General features: G+C 45.2%; 3 protein-coding genes across 7 annotated transcripts in view; 2 read left to right on the forward strand and 1 right to left on the reverse strand.

Moving 5' to 3' along the window:
• On the reverse strand, positions 1-14,176 carry BRCC3 (BRCA1/BRCA2-containing complex subunit 3). The gene is made up of 8 exons (XM_063313522.1): positions 13,925-14,176; positions 12,276-12,395; positions 11,839-11,926; positions 10,582-10,670; positions 4,527-4,582; positions 2,573-2,704; positions 984-1,027; positions 1-704 (listed from the first exon to the last, which is right to left on the reverse strand). The coding sequence occupies exons 1-8, from the start codon at positions 14,027-14,029 to the stop codon at positions 553-555; spliced, it is 786 nt and encodes a 261-aa protein (XP_063169592.1). The 5' UTR covers positions 14,030-14,176; the 3' UTR covers positions 1-552.
• The window catches only part of MTCP1 (mature T cell proliferation 1), a 4,519-nt gene continuing 941 nt past the window's right edge, over positions 14,163-17,740 (forward strand). Inside the window, exon 1 of one of the 3 annotated variants that reach the window (XM_063313515.1) lies at positions 14,163-14,255. In XM_063313515.1, coding sequence (XP_063169585.1) covers positions 14,169-14,255 — 87 coding nt within the window. In that variant the 5' untranslated portion in view covers positions 14,163-14,168. Of the gene's footprint in view, positions 14,256-15,635; positions 16,357-17,740 lie in introns of those variants that run through there. The other 2 variants (XM_063313514.1, XM_063313512.1) reach the window with 2 other exon arrangements.
• CMC4 (C-X9-C motif containing 4) overlaps positions 14,237-17,740 on the forward strand; it is a 10,116-nt gene continuing 6,612 nt past the window's right edge. The window contains exon 1 of one of the 3 annotated variants that reach the window (XM_063313519.1): positions 14,237-14,255. The gene's annotated coding sequence lies outside the window, so the exon portion shown is untranslated. Of the gene's footprint in view, positions 14,256-14,280; positions 14,300-14,322; positions 14,437-17,740 lie in introns of those variants that run through there. The other 2 variants (XM_063313517.1, XM_063313518.1) reach the window with 2 other exon arrangements.

The raw sequence follows: 17,740 nt of genomic DNA on the forward strand, positions 1-17,740 counted from the left end.
TTGTTTGTAATATTTTTTTCTTTATATGGAACGGAGCTCTCTATTAGGAGGACAGCATGGGAGGCAAAAGAGCAACATTCAGAAGGTATCCAATCATTTCTCTGACTTTATTCCATTTGAAAAGAGAAAGACATGCAAAACCCTTTTTCTGCGGCCAGAAACCTAACAGGGACAAGAACGAAGTGAGAGAGAGGGCGCCATGCCTCTGTAGACCCTGCCACACGGTTCATCCACAGGTAATCTAGAATTAGCTGCTACCAAATACTATGAGGACGATGGCCGCTGTGCTTATATCATCTCACCTTGACAACTTCAAGGCCTGTTAAGTTAAAAAAAAAAAAAAAGTCCCACCATGTAAAAAAGTTAATTCCCTTTCCTCTGCAGTATCTGCTGTCCTGCTCAATGAAATCCTCACCCCCCTGAAACGCCAATCCGCACAGGGGACTTCGCGTTTTGTAGCAGCGAGGACTGCGAGATGGAAGCAGGGGCAGGAGAAGCAGCGAAACCGGAGGGGGCCAAGCCCAGGAAGGCAGAGCAGGCCCTTTGCCTTCCTCACTCCAGGGCAGCCAGTTCCTCCAAGAGCTCCTCTTTCTCTCGCTGCAGTTCGTGCATCCGTTGTTTGTTCTGCTCCAAGCGGTCCTCCAGCCACTGCAGCAGGGGTCCGCTGATGGCAGACATCTGGCTGCACAGGTTCTTAGTGAAGACTGGCAAGGAAAGAAGGGGGCGGCCGTGAGTGTGCAGGAGGAGCCCAAAGACACCTCGAGCAAATGGCACAGACAGGGCTGATGAAGCTCAGCCCCATACAGCATCGGTAATGCTACCTCTCAACCCCAGAAATATTATTAAATAAGCTCCGCCCCACCAGTGACACGCTACGGTTAAGACGTGCCGATGGATGTTTAAGGACCCCAAAGCCCAATTTCATCTTTCTGATGCTTGAGACGTGAGCAGCGCCCCAGACTCTGGATGATGGAAAGCCGTACCTGAGCCATTGTGGATCTTGGTTATAGAATCCAGATGGGTGAGGCTGAACAAGGCAAGAGAAGATACACCAGGGTCACTGAAACACTCATACCAATCCTCAAAAATCACAGTTACGTTTTTGGCCTAATTAGAAGGGACTCCTATTGGTGTGTGTGTGTGTGTGTGTGTGTGAGAGAGAGAGAGAGAGAGACAGACAGACAGACAGACAGAGACAGAGACAGAGACAGAGACAGAGACAGAGACAGAGACAGAGACAGAGACAGAGAGAGGGAATGAAACATAAAATGAGCCTAAAGTCCTTCTCATGGTCTTCCCTGCCTTCTTGCCTACTTACTGAATTGCTTGACATTGCCCCACAACTCACTGTGAGTACAGTAAGTTATCTGGCTCCCAACCAGGGCCGTAATACAATCCAGACTGGCCTTCAAAGGCTTCGCTCACCAAGTCACCACAGCAGCCCTGCTAGATTGACCAAGGGGTGCTCAACCAAGCTTCCTCTTCCCAGGTGAGCAACCAGATGTTCAGAAAAGCCCATCCTTTCCGACTTGCTCCTTAGCAACTGGTAGTCAGTCACTAAGGTGATGGCTCTCTACCTGGAAGTTTCGTTTAAATATCAGAAGCTCCTACCCTGCAGGCCAGTGTTTCCTTCTTCCTTCCTATATTTATATAATTTTTATTAAGAGTTTTAATTGTAATAGTAAAATCTAATATGAACTAAAAAGAAAAAAAAGGGAATAGAAAGGAGTAAAAAGTGCAGGAAAAAAGAAAAAAGAGAAAATAAAAAGTAGGAATATAATAAGGAAAGAGAAAAATATAAAGAAGTGAGTTGCAACTTTCATCACAACAAGTATAAACTAATTTAGTGACTCTTCACCCCCTCTAAGGTTACAAACACTAATCTCTTCATCCCATATCCCATCTCTTATCTATAAACAAATCCATAAAACATCATCTTTTCAGTTCCGGTGTCAGCAGAAAGCCCAAAAAGGGTTGCCAGGGGTAACAACGTATCTTGTTTTAACCTTGATCAAATAAACCAACATTATATTCCTTCCTCTTACTTCTAACAGTCTTAATCTTTAGTTCATTCAAACACTGTCATAGGATTTGATTTCTCTTCATTTCTTCTTTGTCCCATTACTCAGTAAATTGTGACCAAACTTTAGTCCTATGTTTTCTTTGCAATGCCTGAAATGGGCTCAAAGATAACCTGAAACAAGACTACCAATGACAAACTGATCACCCTACTACAGAGACAAGCAATGTTTCCTGGGCAGGAGTAGCAACTCAGGGTTCTGACTGCCTGGCAGTCCACAGGAAGCTTTCCAATGGTGTTGTTTACATGATGGGGAAAAGCTGAGGCTGGGTATGGTGGCTTTTTCACCTCTCAGGACCCTTGCACATGCATTTCCACCCTTCTTTTTATGTTTCTGTACCATATGAGACATTCTGCTACCTAAAGTTGGCAATGCAGTCTTTGGTGCTTTGGGAGGTGTGTATGAGATACTGGGAGGCTGCATGTAGTCCATCTACCCCACTCATGAGATTTAGAAAGGAAAGAGAAAAAGGAAGCGGGATTTCACTTTACCTGTGGATTTTTCTATAGGCATCCTGTTCCTCTTGACACAAGATTTTTGGCAGTTCCACAGCTGACTCGAGGCACACTTTCCCAATGGTATTGTGAGGAACGACATGGATAGGAATTTCAATCCTTTCATACCTATAGAGGGAAGCATGTACGCATCATCAACCTAATCCTCGTAATTCTATCTGTGCTGGCTAGAAAACAAATTTTATCACATTAACTTAATTTAGGGTCACTGTATCTAGGGTACTAAGATTAGATGCCCTGTAAAATAAAATTTGAAAAAGGCTTGTGCAAGCTATTCAGCCTTAAACTGACTGCGATATTTGTCAATTTGTCCCACCTTTTGTCAATTTTTTTCCCATAACAGGAACTCTCTCAGATACGTTGGCCTAAAGGGATTAACTGGCCCAAAGTTACCAATGATACTCTGTGGCTGAGGATGGACTTGAACATGGGTTTCCCTTGTCCTAGTCCAACACCTTAACCACTAAACCACGTACTTCAAGTGAATTTAATTAAATTTAACGTTTTCTAAGGGCTTATATATAAAACAAAAATCATTCTTTTATCCCACAATTTGAGTACTGTTGCACTGCTTAAAGGTGTAGTCCTAAAACACAATTTAGGAAAAAATCTATATATTTATAGATTTGATATACCCTCCCAAAGCACCACTTAACCATTTGTATAACTGTCTTTTCATACTGAATGGTACAGAAAGGACTGACAATTCACAGGGCTTGGCAGAGGAGAGACCCAGATGGAAGTGGTGTGCCACTTCTGCACATGCACATGCACAGCCTATGTGAATGCACATGCTTGCGTGCTTTGTTATAGACAGATTTTTTTCAATGCTGAAAATTCCCCAAACCATGTTTATTAACCACTGTTAGCAGGAATGAGTGCACAGCATGTTCATGATTATCCCACTGATAAGTTATACCACTTCTTGAAATGAGGGAGCAAAAAGCTGGGCCCTCAATCAGCTCAGCTAAGAGAATAACATTCTGCCCCTTCTCTTATTGAATTAATGTGTTCTTACAAGATTTTTATACATATGAACTGCTTCTGACTTTGCATTTTCCCCCTTTTCTCTCCCCTCGCTCTCTCAATTTGTTTTGTATTTGACCTTTTAGAGCAGTGTTTCTCCACCTTGGCAACTTTAAGATGGGTGGACTTCAACTCCCAGAATTCCCCAGCCGGCTGGAGAATGCTGGCTGGGGGATTCTGGGAGTTGAAGTCCACCCATCTTAAAGTTGCCAAGGTGGAGAAACACTGTTTTAGAGCAAGACTGCAAAAAGTAAAGCCTCCGACTCACTACACCCTCTTTTCATCCCAGCTGTCAGCTCTCCTGGTGTCCACTTACGGCCACATTTCTCACCTGTTTTCCACATCACTTTTGCTGTTTCTCCCTCTCTCTCTCTGCCTTTCTTTTTCCCTCAACTCTCTGCCAAATCCTTCCACCCCTCCCACTTTTCCAAACAATTCAAACAAAAACAGAAAAGGTGCACTAATATGCCCTCCTGTTTCTGCCCCCGCTTCAAGGCAGTATGTGGTCCTATAGAAGTCCTTTTCAGCCAAAGGCAGGCAAATTAAACAGCTGTTAAAGGCAATAAAAGATACTTATTCCATGTAGTGTTTGAGTGTGCAATGGACCATTTTATTCCTATGTTATATAATGCCGCAGGAAGCCTGGCTTCGTAATATAAAAGGCAAATCAAAATAGCTGCCATTGAGTATTAGCAGGCTTAGATAAAGGCAATCAGTAACTGGAAAAGTAGGGCATTGTAAAGGAAGTCTTTTAAGTGATGAGCATGAGATTTCTTTTCTCTCCACATGGCTGACTACAGAGGTAACACATTTACATGCGCTGGGTAATTACTAAAACTGAAATTGGAAGAAAAGTGAGAGGGAAGTTTCAGTTTGCTGAACTGATGTTCAGCAAAATCCTTACTCTGAGCTCTTCTGGGCTTGAATGGACTGGAAACAGGTATACAAGACCCGGCCCGTCTGCATCAAATAAAAGAGAAAAGTTGACGGTATGAAGCATGCTAGTGACTCCCTCCGCACACCCCTCCCCCATATATATATATATATATATACACACACAGTGTAGAATCTTACTTCAAATCCACCCAATCCAGTTTCCCACTACTGACAAAGAAAAGCTCTTTTTCTGGGAGTGAGAGGATGGAAAATTGTTTAGGGGTGTATTATGGTGGGATAGGGTTTAGTCTCATATCATTCAGTCTGCACCCTGATCAGATACTCAGCTCACTGCTTTCTAGGGAGAATGAAACCAGACACACTTCACACTCTGTTTAGTTTGGACTGAAGGCCTCCTGTCATTTGTTTCCTTCCTAATGCTCACAGTTATAATGTATTAGAAACACATTACACTCATAGGCAAACTCTTTCATCAGCACTGCCTGATTTCAACTACAGGTACAGTTAAGCTCATAGACATTAACTTCAACCTTCAATTAAATACTCAAGAGATACGCCTTATGAATCATTGTCTTCTCTCAAGGCATCTTTATAGCAACTTTCACTTTTTATCAATCATTACTGAAATCCATTGATAATCTACATAATCCATTTTGGTTCTTCCGGGAACCTTGGATCTCTAGACATACACTTTGAGGGAAAGAAAGCCAAATAGTTGAACAGATTGTTGCAAAGTTACCACCCCATTTAGCTCAGCTCATGTACTTTTCTAACTTTATGATTCTGTACAGGGTCATTATGCACCCAATTTACATATCAGGATTGCAATATCAAGCAAGGAAAGAAAAAAATATTAACACAATTTTAAAACCAATGCTCTGTCATGTTCACTGTTTCAATGTACAGTATACATTGTAACGCTTCACATGCCATGGCGCTGACGAGCGTTTCTGTTTGGGAGGGAGCTACTGTGAGACCTTGTACTAAGCTCTGTATCTGTGTTCATTACAATGGAATGTGTTTGGGTTATGTTCTCTGTTGAAGGACTTTTCCCGCAGACCATCAGAAACCGTTAGGAGCACCTGGGATTGTGAACTTGAGAAGATTCTACGGGGGGAGGGATTTCATTTGCACCGAGGGTTTTTAGTTTGTATTTGGCGCGCTTTTATCATTCTCAGCTTTCTCTGTGATCCTGCATACTATTCTTTAATAAATCAGACATCTTTGAATTCCTGCTCATGAGTCTGATAGTGTTTTAGAATAGGCAACCAGTATATAAAACTGAGAATCACCACAGTTGTACCGTTAGCTCCTACCAAGATCAGTTTCTTGTGAGGGAAAATAGTTAACGATGGCCGAGTCCAAGCTCACGACCGGGGGACTTGAGGAGATGGCTAGCTTGATGCCTGAGTCGACGGTCAATAGCGGAGAACTGAGCCTCACCCCAGAACCTTCAGATTTCCGGGAGGAATCGAGTTCCAGTCCTGAGGTGGAGGAATCTGACGATGGGGGAGAACCAGAGCAACCAGCACCCAGAGAATCGCCCACAGAGTTGATCACCTGGGAGTGAACCCCAGCCAGGGACATCCCGGGTGCCCTGGAAGTATCGGTTCCCGCTGACCCCAGACATAGAATCTACCGTGGTGTCAACAGAGAGACAGCCAAACATGCGAGGGAGGGAGGAATCTCAAACCCCTGAAAGGCTAAGAGTGATGGAGGCCAAAATAGAATCGAAGGAGTACATGCTAAGAAACCTGTCTCTGTCATTGGGGGGGCAGGGGAGGCGTGGAGAAGATCCCAGCTTCATGCAACCATCCCCCATCTGGACTGCTGGCGGAGCAGGGCAGGAGACGGCTCCGGGATGAATCTCCACCCCGCAGGGCTCGATCACCAGTGTCCCCACCCCGAAGAGGGAAAGCTACTGTAACCTGGGGCCCAACCACTCAAGTAGCTGCCGATTCCGCTCCAACCAGAGTGGGGGTGAGAGACTTTTCTGTCAAGTTTGATGGGGATCCAACAAAGTTATCTTTCTTTCTAACTAATGCTAAAAGTTACATGAGGCAGTTTGGAGCATACTTCCCTTCCGAAGAGGCTAAGATAACTGCCATTGCCACCAAGTTGAAGGGTCGAGCGGCTGACTGGTATGTTCAATTAAGTGAGGCTGACTCCCCTGCACTTGATTATTCCGAGGACTTCATGTGGGCATTAAAGCTGCATTTTGAGGATCCTCTGGCCAAGGCAAGAGCTAAGAAGGCGCTGAAGGATCTTACCCAGGGCCAAATGTCTGTAGCTCATTACGCCCTAGAGTTTAAGGCTCTATCTGGGAAAATCCCCGACTGGTCTCAGTCAACCTTAATAGAACGGTTTAAAGAGGGACTCAACCAGGACATCCTACGGTGGGCGTTGTGTAGAGACGGCCCAGAGTCATTGTACGAATGGATCTGTCTGGCAGGCAAGGCTGAGCATGCTCAGCATACCTTCACGCAAGCTAGAAGATCTGAAAGACCACCCGCCACCATGAGGGGACCCCGAAGTGCTGCGACTGCTCCCCGGCCAAACTATAGAGCCTAGGATGAGGAGAGAGATTGGCGCTACGCGAGGGGTCAGCGTCTCTGATGCAGGAAGGAAGGGCATTGAGCAGCTGATTGCCCAAAAGCCAAGGCTGGAGATCGAGCGGGGAAGCCACCGGCCAAATCGCCCCCCCCTCGCAGCAAATGACAGCAGCCAAGGATGCAGCCGACGCTGAGGAAGTATTCTACCTCTCGGGAGAGGCTGAAGACAACTCTAAGGAGCTGGCGGGAAACGCCAGCCACCTGCCATGAAGAGCGCCTGAGGGCAGGTGGAGGAGGATGGGCGCGAAGATGCTATGGTGAGTGCTGACTGTCCCACTTTAGCAGTAAAAGTGAAATTGGGTTCCCGCACAAAAACTACAGAGGTCTGGGCTTTGGTTGACTCTGGGTGTTCCAGGTGTTTAATTCACCCTGATCTGGTTGCTGCTTTGGACCTGCCTAGCTTCCCCCTCCAGCAGCCTTTGAACTTCACACAGTTGGATGGTTCAATGGTGGGGGGGGGGGGCGGCAACCCATTTCACTGGAACTGTCGCAATGCAAATGGGCAGCCACCATGAGACTTTGAAATTCGTTGTAGCACCTGTTGGCAATCCCTTGGTAATTCTGGGGATCCCCTGGTTGACCTATCGAAGCCCCTATATAAACTGGGAACACAGAACTGTGACTTTTAAAGATGGGTTTTACCAAGCTCCTACAGCAGAGGGAGCTGCACGTGCGGGGGTTGGAAGGGCTGCGATCGCCACGCCACGCTCTAACTTGGCACATTTAGAAGGTTTGCCTGATCGATACCAAGACTTTGCAGACGTATTTGGGGAAATGGAAGCAGATCAGCTACCCCCGCACCGGAAAACTGACTGTGCAATAGAGTTGGTTCCCAATGCTCAATGCCAAAGCCAAAAATTTATCCAATGACTCAGAAGGAGCTTGAGGCATTACGGGACTTTATTGACAAAAATCTGTCAAGGGGGTTTATTGAACCTGCAAATTCCCCAGTTGGGGCCCCTGTGCTATTCTGGGAAAAGAAAGATGGCATGCTTTAACTCTGTACGGACTATCGAGGGTTAAATTCCATCTCAATTCTCAACAAGTACCCTCTTCTGCTCATGAAGGACATGTTAGCTCATTTGTCAAAGGGCAAGATTTTCTCCAAGCTCGATCTTCGCGAAGCCTATTTCCGCATCCGCATACGAGCTGGGGATGAGTGGAAAACTGCTTTTAATTGCCCACTGGGTTCATTTCAGTACAAAGTCCTCCCTTTTGGGTTGGCAGGGGCGCCCGGAGTCTTCATGCAATTGATTAATGAAGTATTACATGATCATTTGTTTAAAGGGGTCCTGGTTTATTTAGATGATGTTCTCATTTACACTGAAACCGAGGAGGAACACGAACGCCTCCTCAAACAGGTGTTATGCAAGCTTAGAGATGCCAAACTCTATGCCAAACTTTCCAAATGTGAATTCCACAAGACCCAGCTTGACTATCTGGGCTATTGGGTGTCTGACAAGGGCAATGAAATGGACCCTGCAAAAACTCAGGCGATTTTAAGTTGGGAACGTCCCTGCACCTGGAGGCAATTGCAAAGTTTCCTCGGGTTCAGTAATTATCATCACCAATTTATCCAAGGGTTCGCTGAGATTGCCTTGCCCCTCACTGATTTACTCCATACCAAGGGCTTGGAGGGGACACACAAGGTAAAACATCCTGGAGCAGTGCTGAATTGGACAACTGAATGCCAGGCAGCATTAGAAAAACTGAAATCCCTTTTCACTGCTGAGCCTATTCTACAGCACCCCGATCCCAAACGCCCCTTTGTGGTCCAAGTTGATGCTTCTGACTCCTCAGTTGGGGCTATTTTGTTACAGAGAGATTCTGAAAATCACTTAAAACCCTGTGCTTATCTGTCCAGGAAATTTTCTGAAACCGAACGCTGGTGGCATGTTTGGGAAAAGGAGGCGTTTGCTGTAAAAGCTGCTTTGGAAGACTGGTGTCACCTCCTTGAAGGCGCTAAATGCCCTTTCGAGGTTTGGACCGATCACAGGAATTTGGAAGCCCTCCGCACCCCCCGGCGTCTCAGTCCTAAACAAATTGGGACTCAGTTTTTCAGTTGTTTTAACTTCCAGTTAAAATTTATCCCAGGAAAGAAAAACTTTCTGGCCGATGCTTTGTCGCGTTTACCTCAGGATTTTGACCAGGGGGCAGATGTGGTTGGGACTGTTCTTACTGAACCACAACTGGGTTTGGTTGCTGTAACTCGGAGCCAGACCCGTGCGCAGGGAACCCTGCCCCCAGCCCAGTCTGGGAAGCGGAAAGTGCAAGTTGTCAGTTGCAGAAGGACTTTCTCCAGGCGCTGAAATCTGACACTTGGTTGCTAGCTAATAAAGACACAGTCTCTTTTGAAAACAGTCTGGCGTGGGTGGAACACCACCTTTTTGTGCCTGAAACTTTAAGAGCTGATATTTTACAGCGTTCCCATGATGATAAACTTGCTGGACACTTTGGTTTTGTCAAAACATTGCATTTGGCTCGTTGTCAATTCTGGTGGCCTACCTTGAGACGTGATGTAAAAGACTATGTTGCTTCCTGTCCTGTTTGTGCCATGTCAAAACGTATGGGGGGTGGGTGGGAAACCACAGTGGCTTCTACAGCCAGTGGCCAGCCCGTCCCGTCCCTGGGACGAGATTTCTATGCATTTTATTGTGGATCTTCCTCCCAGTCAGAAGAAAACTGTAATTTGGGTTGTAAAAGATTTTTTCTCCAAACAAGCACATTTCATTCCATGTGCATCCATCCTGTCAGCCCCTCAATTGGCGTGCCTATTTCTCCTCCACATCTACCACCTCCACAGTAGCCCCTCCCGTTTTGGACCGCGGGACACAGTTTACTTCCCAGTTTTGGAAATCATTTCTAAAATTGATTGGCACCAAACAAACGCTGTCCACGTCTTCCCATCCTGAGACTGACGGTTCTACTGAGATTTTAAACTCCACTCTTGAACAGTTTCTTAGAGCATACATTAACTACCATCAGGACGATTGGGTGGAGTTATTACCTTTTGCTGAAGTGGCTTACAACAATGCTGTCCATCAAAGTACCGGACAAACCCCTTTTCGTGTGGTTTCTGGTCATGACTTTGTTCCCATCCCTGAACTGCCACAACCCCCTTCCCAAACATGTTCTGCATCTGACTGGGCTGTTAAGCTGTCTGATTCCTGGCCGGTGATTCAACAAGCTTTGGCTGATGCTGCTGACTGGGCTGTTAAGCTTTGGTTGATTCCTGCTCATGAGTCTGATAGTGTTTTAGAATAGGCAACCATTACACGCTCTTACAGATAATGCTGAAATTAAAAGCACGGGGTGGCACTACATTTAAACAAACAGCTTCTAGCCACACTGACTATAAGCAAAGCAAAACACTTATTCCAGATTGAGGTCAGATAGCAAGATACCTGGCCTACCACAGAAGCAAGTATCATTTATTTGTGTTCTATTTACCTTTGTGTTTTTATCTTCAATGAAACAAGAGAAGATAAGCCCCACAAAGCCTTGGTCCATCATCTGATACATTGCCTGTGTGCGAACATCTATAGACAATCAAAAACAAAAAAGGGGCAAAGTTAAAATTTCAAACATCTCTCCTGCAATGGCAGTCACAGGACTATCAACACCAGATGTTCAAGCCAAAGAAATGTCCCTTTTCTCCAAAAACAGCAGAAACCTTCAGGAAAGAAGATATCCAATAGAGGACATTTGAAAACTAAAATCAAGGTAAACATAAAAGCTAGTGAAAACAAGAAGGCAGTCCAGCCATAGAGTCCTAGGAATCAGTTGCTTGATCAGTTGCACTCCTATCTCAAAACCTTGAAATACACTGATTCCTTTTCAGCGTCTGTCACTTAAAGCAGTATGTGCATCACCTCCCAACAGACAATATAATCAATTCTAAACAAGACTTCAATAAATGAGACTTCCCAAATAGGGGAAAATACAGTACTAGTTTGCTATATGTGAGAATCACTGCTGGATCAATGCATGTATATTAGAAGAGTTACACACAGTTTAGCTTAAATGAGATATTTCTGTACTTCAATCTTCCTAGATCAGATCAGATCAGACAGAACCATAGCTTAGCAGAAGGTCAAAGATTCAGTTCTCACTACTGGAAATTTTCTGCCAATCAAATATAGCTTATTTAATTAGAGCTAATTATTGGGTTCAGTGTAAAGCACAGTTTATGTAACTCTGACTCCCTCTCAACCTTATCCAAGTCAGCAAAGGCTCTCATTAACTCATTAACTAACTTGTTCAAATCCTAAGTCTTGGGAAGATGTGGGAAGAAAGAAGTTTCAACAATCTGAACTGGGCCGTGGTGGCTCAGTGGTTAAGACTCTGAGTCAGAGGACTATTAAGGTCGGCAGCTCGAAACCTGAGAGCGCGAGCTGCATGACAGAGTGAGCTCCCATCAACTTGTCCCAGCTCCTGCTAACCTAGCAGTTCGAAAGCATGCAAATGTAAGTAGATAAATAGGTACCACTTCGGTGGGAAAATAACAGGGGCATGAAAGGAGCCCTGTTGGGCGTCCCCCAGGAAACGGTGATGTCACCGGCAAATCCTTTCAATACAGAAGTGCCTTGGTAGGTGCTTCTGACACACACACACACACACACACCATCTGAACTTATCCTTCCAAAAGGTGGTTACCTACCCTCAGTTTGGGAATCTTACTCTTAATTATAGAACACAGTATCTTACCTACATGTGATGGCCAAACTGTTATGTGAGGATGAGAATGGTACCAGCCTACAACTCTCATGGGCCGTCCTGTTAATTCAGCTAATCTGTGTGTTAGTTAAGGTTTTCAAAAAACTACAGAAAGATATATAAGACAGTAAGTATACTTTTGATGCTGTGGTGCAACAGCATTAAAATAATACATTTAATCTTTTTGCAGCCCTATCAAAACAGTAATTTAATAAATCCCTGGAATAAAGCTTTCCTCACATTGAAACAAGCAAGGAAGTTCATAATGAACAAATGCTGAAATTAGCCAAAGTAAAAACATTTCAGTGTAAACTCCTCTTCTGGTATAGAAAAAGAAATTAGTAGAAACTATATATCTAGATCACAAATATATGTCTGCTTTGAAACCACCTGAAAGATATTAATCCATAAACTTGGTAAAAAGATATCTCTGCTTCTGTTGAAGCAGCTGAGAGCTGCTCAGGAGAAATCTCCACACGGTCCTTTCTTTTATCTGACCTGCGCAGAATGATCACTGAATGAATGTGAACAATTCGGCTTGTGTCAACCTGCAGATAACAAAGAAAAAAAATCACTGATAGCCCAATACAACACAAGATACATCTCAGTGGCTGTATATGCATGATATGCTAAACCTCTGCATCAGGTTAATGAGATCCCTACAAGCTATCATCTTACCTGCCACCATCTCACTTCTCTGTGACCCTTTAAAAAAAAATGCTGACATTTCCTTGCAACTTTATGTATTATACACACTTGGAGCAGCTGCTGAGTTCAGGTTGTGGGTTCCAGAATATGAAACCAATCTTGTTTGATGTCCACATTCCAGTTTGTGGAAGGATGAATCTTGTAAATACACTTTGCACTACACTGATAAAGTAATAAACAGCACTATATTCACTCATTCGCTCTGTGTGTGTGCCTGCTTCTTTCCTATCCATTCCACTCTCCAACACAGTTCCTGCAAAGTGACTAAGGTAGTCCCATTGCATATTATTGCAGTGGCAACATGTGAATACTATTGCCCTAGAAACAACTCTCCCTTTGTCGCCAAACTAGTTGTGTATCCTTTTACAGAAAGACAGTTCTCAGTCAAACTAGAGCATAGCCATCAAACTCTGCCTTCCTTATTCAATCTAGCCAGGAAGGGATGCTGTGGGTGCCCACCCTTGGGAGATTGGGGGCAAAGGTGGGGCAGAGGCTTGGAGGGGAACATTCTCAGTGGCTGTTCCCTTATGCAAAACTGCCCCCCCCAAAAAAAGATAAGCCAGCCCCTACTTTCTTCATTTTTGGAAGAGCAAATGACAACAGCTTTGCTTGGAGAGGAAGGCTTTTATTAGTGGACAGCTACGCAGATGGATACTGCTGCAGGACCAGCTGTGGCTTTTATCCTGTCTTAATCTTAAAAGCTGCCTGAAGCCTAGCACAGAGGCTGCCTACCAACCAGGGTATGAGAGCCAGTTTGGTGTGCTGCAGTGGTTAAGTTGCTGGCCTAGAAACCAGGAGACTCTGAGTCCCCCACTTAGCCATGACAGCCAGCTGGGTGACTTTGGGCCAGTCCCTTTATCTCAGCCCAACCCACCTCACAGGGTTGTCACGGGAAAAATAGGAGACGGGCGTATTACATATGTTTGCCGTTATATAATTATGTACACATACACGTGCATTATTTTTTAATATTTAACATGTTTAATAAAATATTTAGCAACTAAATATTATTACTTAATATTATTAATAAAATATTTAATAATTAAAGAGTATTTTAAATAATAAATATAATAATAATAATAATAATATAGTAATAATACAGTCAAACAAACAAACGTCGGCTTGCTCGTTCCCTCTCAACGCCAGGCCAGCGCAGCTAACAGATCCCGGACGAGGCCGGGTTCCCCCTCGCGCGGCCCCAGTCAGGCAAGGACGTCGTCCGGGCACAACTCGCGGAGCTCGGCCCTTTTCTGCGGGTTAGCTCGCTCGGCTGCCGGTTCGGCCTATGAAAGCGGGTGCTGGCGGCCGGCGTGGGGGGGATCATCGCTCCCTCCGTTTCAGCTCCCCTCCCCGGCCCAGACGGCCGTACCTCTCCGATGCAGAGCCCCATGACTTCCTCCTTCTCGGTGCTCAGCGCGTGGTTCAAGCACACCAGGAAGGCGTCCGCCTCCAAGTGCGCCGCCTGCACCGCCATCCCGGCTGGCTTCGGTCCCCGACAGCGACCGCCCCGGCAGGAGAACCGACCAGGCGACAGGCCCGCTCATCGGCCGGCCCCGCCGCCGCGCTCAGCCCGGGGCCAGCAGCCTTCCGCCTAGGCCTGCGTTTCCCGGACAATGTCGACTTCCGGTCCGTCTCCACGGAAGAGACCGGCCGGGCCTCGACTGAAGCGTTCCTGGGTTCCGCCGGCGCCACTGTACCAGGTCGGTTCCGCCCGGGGGCGGGGGAATTGGGCAGCGCGACCTGTGTACGTCCGGCTGTGGGGGAGGGAGACGTGGCTGTGGCCGAGGGGGCGGAGGGGCCTCCACGGAGCTGCCCGGCGGGCTTTGGTTGCCCTTCAGCCCGGGGAGGGGGCGTGTGCGTGGCTGGCGAAGAGAAAAGCGGGTCGGTCTCTGCCTGGAAAGGAAGGCAGTTGGTTCAGCCCCTACGTGGGAAAGAGGGCTGGTCTGTGCGTCGCCATGGCGACGCCCCCGGGATGTACTTGGGGGGCAGCGGAGAGGACGAAGGACCTGGGTTGAGAGGAGTTCTCCAAGGCTACAGTGGCAGGCGGCAGTTCAACAGGCAGAGCTCCTTCTCTGATAGGGAAGGTCGAACCTGCTGAGTGTCTACCTGCCAGGGGCTGATCAAGCCCAGGCCTTCTTTTTACGAGGGGAGGGGCTCCGATGAATCTAGTCAGGGACCAGCAGCCAGGATCTGGAGAAAGAGGCGAGGGACCCCCATGGTTGCTGAATCCTATTAGTAGAAGAACCTGTTTTCTAGGTTTTCAGCGTACTGTATCTTCAACCTGAAACTAACCAAAGAGTCTGGGTTTGGTCAGTATGTTAAGTCACTCACGAAAGAAATCCAACCAATGTTAACATTAACCAGTGTTGGGGGGATACAGCTGCTGGGCCTTTAACTAGCCAGATGTATGTGTTATGTGAACACTGCCATATCTAGATTGCTGCTGGACCAGCTGCATCTGCCTTCCCCTTTCCTCTTTATCTGTGCATGGTAAACAGGAAACCAACCCCAGCAAGTTTAGCTTCATCTAAGGGTGAAGATATGGTGATGGGAAAGGTTTTATCTGTTGGGTTTCTACTGAAATGTGGGAACCTGTGGTCCCTCATTCCCTCTGGCAATTCCAAAGGGAATTGCAATCGCTGGTTGCATCCATAGCTTAGAGGCAGAAAGTGATCCTTTTATCTCATTCAAAACTCAAGGAACTCAGGACAAGGAATAGCAACTCTGGAATGTTAACACTTTTATCTGGCCTGATACCAATTTTGCAGAATTGCCAAAAGGAGAGAGGGCTGGGAAAAAAAAGAAAAAAACCCCTTTGTTTTGATTTGACTTATAAAATGTAATAGCACAGGAGCTATAAAGTCCACCTTTTGGTGCAGTTTGCAGTTGTTGACTTCTTCCACTGCCTCAAATCTCTGCCTTGTTCTTTTTCTTGTAACGATATCTTCTATTTGTAATTTTCACTTCTACTTTTTAAAAAATTCTCACTGATGCCAAGAAAAGTAGTAAATACTCTCTAGACCAGAGAAACAGGAGGCTGCAAGAAGCTTGGCATTCTTAAGCTGAACTTTAGAACAGCTACTTGAAAACAGACAAATCATGCTCACAGGAGGCCTGCTAACCCAGAGTTTACTTTGGGTTAAGCATGTTGCAACCATGATGTATGGCTCAATAATGCTGCTTAAGGCAGATCCGTCTTTTGACTCAGTTCTGCTACCATTTCTATTGTGAGCCTTCTTTCTTGTGTGCCATATCAAGCCATATTCAGCAGTTAAGAAGAAAAAGGGGGAAAATGAGCTGCTGTCTCCAGATCTGGAGGTAGTAGGCAGTGTTACAAAAAAATTCTTCACCAGGTTGGAGTAGCACAGCTACCCCACTGGTCATATTTTCCTTCTGCTCCTTTGCTGTGCACAAATAGGAAGTCTATTAGACTTCAGCAAACGTTCTTTGTTTTCTAAGCAAATTGCTTGCGTCAGTATTAATAGAATTTGAGGGGGATGTTGCCGTGATACAGGCATAGTGCTCTGATTTGTACTGTGTGGATAGACTTCTTGAAAGAACCCAGGTGCAGCTTGGGGAAGTGTGTGTGTGTGTTTTTTAAAGGCATAGGCAAAATTCTCCCCTCTGAGTCACCCTCAAATGTAGGTCCATGGTGAGAGGTGCCCTTTGTTGTTAGGGCACCGAGTGCTGCCAAAATACAAGTATGGGCACTTTTTATTCTAAGTAACTGCTGGCTTTTTGAATTTGCAGCAACATGTTGACTGTGCTGGTATCTGAGTGCAGGCCAATCTTGCTGAAGAGGTGTGTATGTGTGTATGAGATGGTTGGGGGGATCTTACATGGAGTGCACCTTTCTTTGGGGAAATCTCTTGTGCAGTGTGGATTTGTTCTTAGGGTGTGTAATCTGAGCAGCTCTTGGTACATTTGGCATGTTTAATCATTTGATCCCAAGAGATTCTGGAGGAATTCTGAGACCCTGACGAACATCTTGTACCTTGGCCTGCTCCGTATTCCTTGGCAGTGATCAAATGCAAAGTATTCTTTCAGAAGTTTGCCACCAAAGTGGTTAACCACATGGCCTTCTTTTCCGTTGCTACACAGTCTTTTGATGTGTGTTTCTTCCTCCTAGCAGGTTAGAACACCCCTGTTTTCAGCTGCTCAATTCAACAATAGTGAGTTAGTTTAAAAAGTATTTTAGAAATATATATATATATATATATATATATATATATATATATATATTCCTTTCACAACTTTTCTTACCTCTGCTTACACTACTGAATGTCCCCACCCATCTGTCGTTTAGATGAATCCAGAATGCTAAAAAGAATTTCACTTAAAGTACAATATGCTTTTCTGTATCTTGGGTTTTTTTAATTTGCCAAAGAGAGGGGCTAAGTTCAAAAGTTTGTCCCTAAACTGAAAGATTTATGGGACATCCATGTAACTAATGCAGTTGGGATACTAAATAATCTTCATTTTGTTGTGCTTTGCCAGCTCTTCAGCAGCTCAGTTTTGCCCTGAAGTGGCAAAATAACGCTCCTTTTGAGTGAAAGATTTTATCCCTCTGACTGTTCCTGGTTCCATATATCTACTTTACTCAGCACTTACAGTATTTCAGGTAATAGCAGCAGAGAGTATACTGTCCAAAATCTTCAGTTGTACCTACTCTTAATGTCAGATTTTGTAGAACTCTTGTTTTCTTCTCTCAGAAAGGTCTAGAAAATAGTGGTGGGGAGATCAACTGAAAGAAGAGAGAGAGAGAGAAAGAAGTAATGGGAAGGCAAACTGGGGCAATGTCCAATGAGAAAGTTAACTATGAAGTGCTCTGGAGGCCATGTTCATGTTACAGACCACTAGTTCACTTGGATCAGTGTTTCTTAACCACAGCAACTTTAAGATGTGTAGACTTCAACTCCCAGAATTCCCCAGCCAGCCTTGCTGGCTGGGGAATTCTGGGAGTTGAAGTCCACACATCCTAAAGTTGCTGTGGTTAAGAAACATTGACCTGGATGATGCTGTAGTCCTATCTATTGATCAAGGCCACTGATGGGTCACATCATAACTGCCACCACACCTTTCTTCCTTAAAGACCTTTCTAGTGGAATCTACTCTACTTTGAGGATGTCTGAAGGAACAGTGGCCAGCATACATTTCTTTCATTTGTCCCTCTTTCCTTGCCTTT

The sequence above is a fragment of the Candoia aspera genome, chromosome 12 (assembly GCF_035149785.1).
Source record: "Candoia aspera isolate rCanAsp1 chromosome 12, rCanAsp1.hap2, whole genome shotgun sequence".
NCBI classification, from domain to species: Eukaryota; Metazoa; Chordata; class Lepidosauria; order Squamata; family Boidae; genus Candoia; species Candoia aspera.

Excerpts from the sequence above, each read along its gene's own strand:
- BRCC3 (XM_063313522.1), bottom strand. The coding sequence starts at position 14,029 with ATGGCGGTGCAGGCGGCGCACTTGGAGGCGGACGCCTTCCTGGTGTGC. Across the intron at positions 10,671-11,838 it reads AGTTTGGCCATCACATGTAG|ATGTTCGCACACAGGCAATG; the intron begins GTAAGATACTGT and ends GATTGTCTATAG. Across the intron at positions 705-983 it reads CAAGATCCACAATGGCTCAG|TCTTCACTAAGAACCTGTGC; the intron begins GTACGGCTTTCC and ends TTTCCTTGCCAG.